General features: G+C 37.4%; 1 protein-coding gene across 1 annotated transcript in view; it reads right to left on the reverse strand.

Annotated features, from left to right (window-relative positions):
• The window catches only part of SLC7A11 (solute carrier family 7 member 11), a 79,707-nt gene extending 69,308 nt beyond the window's left edge, over positions 1 to 10,399 (reverse strand). Inside the window, exons 1-3 of the mRNA XM_045798970.2 lie at positions 9,780 to 10,399; positions 5,924 to 6,050; positions 1,976 to 2,091 (exon numbers count right to left, since the gene is read on the reverse strand). Of these exons, the coding sequence (XP_045654926.1) occupies positions 1,976 to 2,091; positions 5,924 to 6,050; positions 9,780 to 10,056 (520 nt within the window). The 5' untranslated portion in view covers positions 10,057 to 10,399. The remainder of the gene's footprint in view (positions 1 to 1,975; positions 2,092 to 5,923; positions 6,051 to 9,779) is intronic.
• Between the last annotated feature and the right edge of the window lie 257 nt (positions 10,400 to 10,656).

Genomic DNA, 10,656 nt, shown 5'->3' on the forward strand with positions numbered 1-10,656 from the left:
CCAGACTCTTAGATGTAGTAATATGTCATGATCATCCATCTCATTTAAAGTCCAAAGCAGGCAATATTTGCAGACTTGTAAATGTTTACATAAAATCTACTGAAAATTTGCTAATTCTTTAAATTGAGAAATACATGTGCCTACACTAGAGATAGCCTTTAAAACTTCTATTATAAATTTACAAATCTCTTTAAAAACATTACCTCTATCTTCTTTTCAAATATAATAATAGTGGTAGCATTCTGCCTCAGTCATTCGAGAGACAAGAATATAATGGTTACAATAATGGCTGTTAGTTCAAGTGGGACACCAGATTTATCAAGAACTTTCTATGGGCAAGGCACTTTGCTAAAGGCCTTAAAAACCTGATGTAGTTTCAACTTTCTACAGCCATCCAAGACAAATTATCTTCTCACAGATATTTTACCAATAAATAAAAGCAATGCTTAAGAAGGTTTAATATTTAGCTCCAAATCACATAACTAAGAAATTGCCACAATAAGTTTCAATTCCAGGCTGTTTGTCTTCAGAGCCTAAGCAGTAACTACTGTGCTAAGACAGTTCATCCCACAAAACCTCATGGTATTAGATGTGAAGATCACATTGAACAAACTCTGTTTCATTTACCACCACTGTCCTACTGCCTGAGAAAACTGAAGATGTGTAATCCTCCAGGTTTAACAAGTAGATTTTTCTGCTACAGAAAAATTCTTAGACCTCTTTTCATAAAATCAGTCAGTCAACAAATATTTATTAAACACCAATACCACACAAGGAGCCATGTGAAGGGCTGGAAATACAGCAATGAAATGGCCCTTGGTCTCATGGAACTTCAAATGATGTTTTCCCACAAGAGTATAAATAGCTACCATTTGCAATTTGTTCTTAATAAATTGCAGGCATTACCCAAAACACTATACATATGTTGTCTCAGTTAATATCATTTAATCCTCACAAAACACCCTGCGAGACTCCCTAGGATTTACAGGTGAGAATACTGAGGTGTGGAAAGGTTCAACGATTTGTCCCTGAGTCTCACATCTGTAGTGTGTGTTAAGGAAACAATGAATTAAGTTTGCCATTACCTCTCCAGAACTCAGAAATGTTTACTTTGAGTATTTTTCTTTGTCTTTCTTCAAAGATTTCACAGAATAATAGTGTGTGCCTGTTTGGTGGATAAAGTAGCAAATCCAGAATGAACCTAAGTTCAAAAATATGTTTCTTTTTTTTTTTTAAGATTTTATTTATTTATTCGACAGAGAGAGAGACAGTCAGCGAGAGAGGGAACACAAGCAGGGGGAGTGGGAGAGGAAGAAGCAGGCTCATAGTGGAGGAGCCTGATGTGGGGCTCGATCTCATAACACTGGGATCACGCCCTGAGCCGAAGGCAGACACTTAACTGCTGTGCCACCCAGGCGCCCCCAAAAATATATGTTTCTACACTAGATACTACATATACACGTTATATTTTTATGTGGAATTCCTGACTCTTTCCTGCCAAAAAACCACTCACCTCTTTACTGGCAAATGTGCATTGTTCTCGTCATTGTTCTATTGAAATACTTCAGCCATGCATAACTGAAATTTTTTCGTGAGTATGCAGTTCAGTTACTCCTGTATAGTTTTCTGTTATCAAATAGTTCAAACTTAATCAAATGTGATCATACTGATTCTTAAAACTAATTCAATTAGCATCTAGAATTAAGTTATTGTTTCTCATAATATTCGAAGGTTTGCCTTCATATCACTTGTGTAATACTGTGTATTTTCCTCTTTTTATTTCTTTTAAAAATGTTTAGTATTTGTGCATATTGATAAAAATGAACAAATTCCTAATTTGGAGACCTAATCCGAGAAGTGCTACTAATAATCAAATATGAAAAGACGACTTTTATCATGACCATCAATGGGCAGCTAAAACTATAACACTTTTGTTTTTTATTTCCCTTTTCATATTTATACCTATGATACTCACTTATGCCCACAGCTGTAATGAGCTTGATTGCAAGTTCAGGAATTTCACATTGAATAAAAAATGGTTCCAGAATGTAGCGTCCAAATGCCAGAGAAATCACAGCAGTGGCTGCCGGGCTGGAAAAAAGAAATTAGGTTAACAAAGGAAAAAACAAATAGTATCTTCACTAAACTGATTCTACCTTGAGATAATGTTATTCAACATAAAGAACATGTTAAATATAAAAGCCTATAATTTTCCAAACTTCACATTTGCTTAGGTTGTCACAGACATTCCAAGTAAAACATGGCCTATAATTTTGGTGGCTAGTTGAAACTTCCCATATGCAGGGAAGTAAGACTGGGTGCTATCAATTTTGTCCATGCTCTCCTAGATTTGACTTTTTTTTTTTTTCTTAAAAATCTAGTTTATTATTTGAGATCCTGACAGAGCTGGGCTTTACGAGAAGCGGTCTTCTCAATAAGTCAACAGCTAAGCTCCAGCTACCACACGAATCGGTTCAGGGTACAGATCTAATGAGTCCGGAAAATGAATACAAAACCCAACTTCAAAAATTATTATTAATAAGTGCTCACTGCACATATGTGCTTTTGTTCTTGACATTGTATTCTTTTTATTTTTCCAGCACACACAAAAACTTGAAGTGCCAAGTGATTATTCTGAATTTCATAGAAACATTTAGAGGTGAAGTATCAGTTGAAAAGTAGAAATGCTGTTGCAATTTTATACAATTAAGAAAACAGGCATGAGATAAGAAAACTAAATAAGTTCAGGTCTATAGTAAAATAGGTAACAAACGATTCTACTTTAATTCTTCAAATATTTCTATGCGAAAATTGCATGTGCCTTCAAAAATATTTCTATAAGAATGCATATTCGTTAGGTACACAGGCAAGTTCATGGAATTATCAATGTCTCATGGCAATCTTTGCTTTCAGCTTCTCTTCTCATAGTTATTCAGCACCATGCTCAACCCCTAGACTGTCAGAAAACCGACCACCGTTATGCTCCAACGTTGGCCTGCTTGCACTAGAGAGCAACATATAGTTTTTTATTTTCTTTTCCTAAGTACCTTCTCCTCTTTCACCTCCAAAAGATGATCTTTCCTATTCTTCATCATTTGTAAATTTTTAATGTATAAATTAAAATCTGATCATGTGATTTTAGTGCTTTTAAAACATGCTCAGGATAAGCAAAATCCTTCAGTTACAGCTCCATCTGGTCTAACCATTCCCTTCCTCTTGGTTTGCTTCTTCCCACCAGAAGGAGCTGAATACCCTTTGCCAGGAACCCCTGCAACTCATTGACAGCTTTTCATACCCCATATCTTTGTTCAATCTTTTTTTGCTCAAGGAAGTTCCTTTAACCTTCCGATTGGGTGAGAGCTCCATGAGTGAGTACACTCTCTCACTGAATCTCATGGCTTCCCTTTCATGGTGCTTATCACAGTAGCAACTTTATCTTCACTATGTGATTTCTTGATTGATAACTATTTCCCTCATGTGACCCTGAGCTCCATGAATTCCAGACTCTGTCCATCTTAGTCACTATGTTGTCCCCAGTGTTTAGTATAGTATCTATCATAAATAGAAACCCAATAAATATTTGAATATATGGTTAATGTGTGAATTCAATGTAATGACCCCTGCTATGTACTGATGTATGATATTTATTTTCTTGAAATCTGTGTTCTACAGATTATTCCTGGCAAGTCTGAAGCATAGTTTTAAGTACTTAGGCACCACAGACGTTGTCGACAGATGAGAAATATTAATGTACCTAGGTATCTTGTCATCCCTCAAGTCATTCATTACTCTGCTTATTTGGAAGACCAACCAAGCAATGTGAGTCTCTTATTACAAAGGAATATATGAACTCTTTTAAAAAAACCTTCTAGAATATATTTATGTAATTTCCTCTGTCAGTACACACACACAGACACACACACAGACACACACACACACCATGAAGCAGCTCTCTTGCAGTTAAACTAATGTTTAATTATGTGTTACTTGGGAAGAGGAATTGTGGCTCATTCCACTGTAGATCTCTTTAACTTACCATTCACCACTCAGTAGCTGTTTAAGGAATGGATAAATAAGTGAATGAGCGCTGTATCTCTGCTACTGTTAACAGAGTGATCATGTTCATTATAATGCCAAACAATCAGCCAAAGACATGCAACAAATACATAGCGAAAAGGGATTCAAGTGCAGCTCTATCAGGCTCCAAAGCCCACCATCCTACTAGGCCAGCACTGTAAATAAGCAGCATCCTCATTTGAATGCTGAGAATGTTGTATTCAAAATATTGTAGCCTCAAGCTTTCAGTCAAAAAGAATTAAGGGGGCGCCTGGGTGGCACAGCGGTTAAGCGTCTGCCTTTGGCTCAGGGCGTGATCCCGGCGTTATGGGATCGAGCCCCACATCAGGCTCCTCCGCTATGAACCTGCTTCTTTCTCTCCCACTCCCCCTGCTTGTGTTCCCTCTCTCGCTGGCTGTCTCTATCTCTGTCAAATAAATAAATAAAATCTTTAAAAAAAGAATTAAATTATTCAAAAAGAATTTAATATTGCTGCTTAAAAAGAAATTACTATCTGTGATACTAAGGATACTGACTATAATGGTTTCAAGAAGTGTGACAGTTGGTCTTATGTACTTAAAATGCCTGCAGTTCTAATGGGAGAAACAGAACACAGACACCTGGAAATACTAAGTAAGAACACAAGAATATAAGATACCATGTTGAATAAGGAAAGACTGCATTTTTTTCAGAAGAATTAAGAGAGAAAAATATAAATTAGGGTGAACAGGAAATGAACTGTGGAAAAGACAGGATTTAAGTTAACCTGTAAATCAAAAAAGAGCAGAAGGTACATTCCAGGCAAATCCCAGATTTCAGAAAAGGACCAAAATACTTATCATTATTTCATTACAACAAGTTTAAAATAATGCCAAATTGTCTAAAATGAGAACAGACTTATAGAAGTAAATACTACTCTGAAGGTCTTTGTTAGAAAAGAGATACCTACCACTATAAAAATCATGATTCGTGTCAAATCGATACTTACAACCCTGCATTTGCCACTTATGCCCCCAAATGTTAGGATAAAAGCTCACAGGAGCTCTCAGCTGCGTATGTCTGATAAGTTTACAGTAAGAGCACGTTTCTGCAGTTATTTCTGTTAGACTCTGCAATCAGAATGTCCAAGTCACATATTGTGGTGGCAGTTCGCCTTAAGGAACTGTGATACTCTAACTTCTCATATGACATCACAGATTTCCCACAAAGGTAAAGGAAATTTGCTATTCAGAGTGACTTAGCACTATTTGGTTTGATTTTAAGCCAAGACAATTAGAAAGGAGAACATATCTTACAGCAATAAAAATTTTTTTCGCAACTATAGTTCACTGATTTGCCTAACAAGAGGAAGTGAGTCACTCGAGCTTTGTTTTGTTTTGTTTTTTGTAAAGTAGTAGACTCAGTGACACACTACATTGTTAGGCACAGAAGTTTCCTAGTCACGACAACTGAGTAAAGTTAAGCGACGATGTAATCTACAAGAAGAAAAACTCCAACTACTACTGTAACATTTAATTTTGTCTGGCCAGTCAAAAGGTATGATTTATCAAGGTAGATTTTCATGCTTCATATCCTTTCAGGTCAACACATTTTCTAGAAATGTCAGAGAATAATTGAACATTAAAGAAAATTAGTTACTTTAAAAGTCTGGCATGGATAGCAAACTACTGCCAGTCACAAAACAGTGTTAAAAACATTAATTGACAGAGGTATTTCATCACAGATTTAAAACCCTGAAATAGGCATGTTTATAACATAGTCACATGACATGCATATTTCTAATTAGTTAAAAATAATTAAGATGATTTATAAGGGTGTAATGAATGGACTTATTTTTCCTTAGTATTTTTCTTATCTATCCTCTTACCGTATTATGAGCAGTTCCACCCAGACTCGTACAAAAGCTGGCAATGGGCCAAAGACTTCCAGAATGTATGTATAATGACCACCAGATTTCTTTATACTTGTTCCCAATTCAGCATAGGACAAGGCTCCTGTGAAATGTGCATAACAAAAAGGTACAAAGTTAAAATATTACCAAGTCATCCAATAGAACAATTGATGCGATAATGTTCACGTTATGTGAGCTGTTACTACATCATTTGGTCTGAATGAGGTCCTTATCTCAAGAGAAGAAACAGTCATCTGATCGTTAGGAGCCACCAAATTCTCCTTATAACTTTCTCGTATTTGAGATCTAGTTCACTGTATTCAAACAATGTAATTTCATTTGAAATGGTAAAGACAAACTTCTAAAATAGTATATTATTAAGAATTTTTAATCTTAAACCTGAGGAAAAGAGAAGATAGATGCCAATAACAGTAACCTATTTTTTTTAAGATTTTATTTATTTATTTGACAGAGAGAGAGCGTGCACACAAGCAGGAGTGGGAGAGGGAGATACAGGCTTTCTACTGAGCAGGGAGCCCGATGCAGGGCTCGATCCCATGACCTGAGCTGAAGGCGGACACCCAACCGACTGAGCCACCCAGGCGCCCCAACACTAACCTGTTTTTAAAGGAACTACACACCAAGACAAGGAATTATCTCAAATTGACTTCATTATATTAAGAATCCTTTTAATAAATGATATTTCTGTTGCACGTCAAAATTATCAAGATTTATTTGTTCTTCAGAGATGTATAGACTCTAGGCCTTGCAAGACCTCATTTAATTTGTAGGATATGGTTTGTCAACAAAATGAATTTTGACTCCGATATTCTATTTCTAGAAAAGATTTTCTGGTATTTTTTTGAAGTGCATACTTCTACGTAGTTGAAATAACATACTGTTTAAAAAGAGATGCATAACTTATGTATATTAGGTAAAATTAATTAGAAACAGTATTTCAACATTTGGCAATACAATTCACATGGACCTAAGCAAGTTAGGTAACCTCCCCAAACCCACATTTCTTCCTCTGTGAAATGGAGGTCTAAATTCTCACCTCATAAGGGAGTTGTGTGTCTACATGTGATAATGGGCGCCAAGGACAGTACTGGGCCTGATACATAAAGAACACCTCATGAAATGTACTTATTAATTTGAGCAATTAACTATCAGGAAAATGAAAAATACATCTTGATACTATGTGAAAAATTCTATTCATACTGCAAAGTACTCAAATGTAATACAATTTTTGGCTGAGCTACTTCAGAGACTAAAAGTGTGGGAAATTATTACTGAATAGAAAAGCTTCAGGCAGAACTGTCCAAGAGGAGTGAAATTTGGATATTCAGTGAAATCTTAGTATCATTTATCCTATTCCTGGGCCCAGCTCTGTATCAGAATCACCGGAAGTAATTTTTTTCTTTAAATACACACAAAGAACAGACTCTAAGGCCATACCCCATACCCCATACCTGTTCTCTACCAAGTGAGTCCAGATTTCCAATAGAGGGATCCAAAGAAATCTATTATTTTAAAATTTGTACAGATGATTTTAAAGTAACTAGTCTGCAGATTGATATTTGAGGATCACTAATATATTAGCCTATTTGTAACTAATTGCAACTAGCTTCAATTCACTCTGTTGGAAACTAGTCGCCATGTTGGTAGCCTGTACAAAAAAGCATCCAATATAAAATGTTATTGGAAAGTCTTAAGTACCTCGGAATTTATTGCCAGAGAATCAATACCTAGACCTGTGTATGCTTTGCTGAAACTCCAGGACGGTTGCCCTAGGTTTAAATTGAGTTCTGGAGGAGTGAGATTTTCATTTAAAAGTCTCAAGCTCCATAACCATTTTACCCAGATGAAAAAGTTCAAAACAGGATGTAAAAATCCATGTATTGACCCTGGCTTTAAAAAAAAATTGTAAACCAAATATACAGATTCTTTACTCTTGGTCCCAGAGTTCTAGAGTTTTAAGAAAAAGGATTTGTTTTCCTTACATTTTACTTTGCTTCCTGTTAGGAAAGCACTCCAGTCAAAAAGCTCCTAGGAACTTAAATGACAAATAAAATGCAAATACAGATAAGTAGATTAATACAGGAGCATGCTCCCTGTGATTAGTAATCAAAGAATACCAACTCAAGTGTAACTTTAGCTAGTCCTTTTAACTCTTCTTTCCTGAGCATCTGCTTGAGTTGATAAACTTACACAGAACCATATTTTCATAGTACAATAGCATTTTCACTGGTTCAATCCTTGGCCCAATCCATTTGACTGCATCTGAATAACCTTTTATTGTGTATACACATCAAATCACACAGTGGGAGCTGCATGGATGTAAGTATGAAAAGTTCAGGAAATTGGTTATGGCTTTCCCTATTAGGCATTGATTTATTCTCAATTTACCAAGTATTTGTAGAAAATTAAAGACTGAGGGTGCATAAAGTCGTTTAAGAAGAGCAACAATTTTCTCTTTGTGTATAAATGTACATGATAGAACCACACAGAATACCACAAACTCTTCTTAAAAACCAAAAAAATCATTCTTCTACAGATCTTCCTATACTAAGGCTTTGTTTTAACAAGTTTTCCTTGAAATACCTTCTTCCTAATACTGGAAATGGGAGTTCTCTAGGTGTATACCCAAAGGAATGCATTAAAACATCACAAGGCCTTAAGAATGAATGGATTGGTACACATAGGACCAAGAGTTAAGACTTAGTCCTAGAGTCACCACAAAGCTTTGTGTTAGTACCTTTAAAGAGTAGGGCCTTTTACAATTAAAACACACTAGTTGCCACAAGAAAGCAAATAGATCTTAGACATTTACCACATAGTACATAGCAAAATTTAATTTTTTTTTGACCATCCACCAGTTTTTGTCACCTTTATAACTAACTCAGGTAACTTTTAGTAATTTGCCTATCCCATGAAAGGCATTTATTACCTCTTTGCTATTAACATCAAATCAATAAAAGAGAGCTAGATTTTGAAGCAAAATTGATCATCATACTTCTACTACTAGTTCTGTTCAGATTGACTCAGTGGACAGGTGGACACGTTATCTGTGTCCCTGAAGACCAAGTGAACTATAAATGAAGGAAACAGATCTGGGCAAGCACGGCAAGCTAACACCCAATTCCAGTTTTACTATATATATTGCGAAAGTTTACAGGTGTTAGGGAGAGATGAAAGATTGAAAAAAATGTGAAATATGCTCGGACCCTTGCAATATTCCCACTTATCACAGGAATCGAGTTATGTGCCACCACACATAGTATCATGGCAAGGACTTTTGAGAAAACATTAGGAACTGACAAGCAAGCAAAGCTAAAAAGTTACAAAGAAAAAGCCTGCACCCCATCCCCCTTGGTTTGTTTTGGCAATAAAAACACCATAACACTTCTGTTGAATGTTCCACTCTCTGCCTAAATAGGCCACGCTGGGTTTCACTTCACAGGTGTTTCATTCAGCGTGACGGCTGCCAAGATGCCTCAAACATACGTAACTCAGCAAACTGCCTGGTACAGAAAGTTCGCGTGTATTTTACTGGGTCATCAGTTAGCTTTCGCTCTCATCACCACAGGGAAAGTCAGAAAACAGTCTTAGTCAGGAAAGGGAGCACGGGCTGCAGGAAGCAACTTGCTGGAATTCAGGGTCCTGCCAACAGTGGACACCGTGTTTGGGTCGTTCGCACACTTAAACAAAAATCAGAAAATTTGATGTAGCCTGTGCCATCCATTCACTCCTCAAAAATTCCCCCTCGCTTTCCCAGAGAGCACACTGCCCAGCGCCACAGACAGACCCCCAGAGAAGAAGCCGCACTCACCAAATAGTGACAGGACCCCACAGACCGTCCAGATCATCAGAGACATGCCCACGCTGCCCGTGTTCTGCAGCACGCCCTTGGGAGAGATGAAGATTCCCGCTCCGATGATGGTGCCAATGATGATGGAGATGCCCCTCAGCAAAGTGATTTTCTTCTTCAGCACCACTTTCTCCTGCCCAGGTGACTCCTTGCCACCCAAGGCGGGCAGCTTCCCATTAACGCTCCCCTGCAGGTAACCGCCACTGGAGATGGTGGCCACGACAGGCTTTCTGACCATTGTAGTGACACGCAGGAGGGAAGAAACGAAACAGAGGAAAAAAATAAAAATAAAAGCCCCAAACTTTCAACTTTGGTGTCTCTTGGTGTGACTGACCAAACCTCTTCCTCTCTGCTCTCAGATTGTCTCTCTCAGTGCTACTGTGTTCACAGGTAAGAACTCGAAGGTGTATTTTCTCGTGCCCAGCTATCTAAGGACGCCTCAGAAACACCTGTGTGTTCATGGGGCTCTCGCTCCCCCACCACCTCGGACTACCTCTGCTGCCGCGGCTGCTGTTACCGCCCTATGATTACAGACCAGCTCAGCTTCCTCAGGGGCTGGTATTTAAGCTCCTGCCTGTCACACCAACTTATTCCAGCTTAATGATGATGCAAATTCTCCAGGTTTGCATCAGCCACATGAGAAGGCTCCAGCATTACTCAGCTCTTTTTTTTTTTTCTTGAAAAAAAAAAAAAAAATTAGCAGCATGTTGCTCAACTGACCTAAGCTTTTCAGAGAACAAAGCCCACACTTAAAAGGGATCTTAACCAATCCAGAAGTAGTAAATTCGGAACAGACCTTCCCAGAGATTTAAAGCAACTATTCCTAGGCAGGGACAAA

This window comes from Ursus americanus, chromosome 13 (assembly GCF_024610735.1).
Source record: "Ursus americanus isolate L20-20 chromosome 13, mUrsAme1.1.p, whole genome shotgun sequence".
Taxonomy (NCBI): Eukaryota; Metazoa; Chordata; class Mammalia; order Carnivora; family Ursidae; genus Ursus; species Ursus americanus.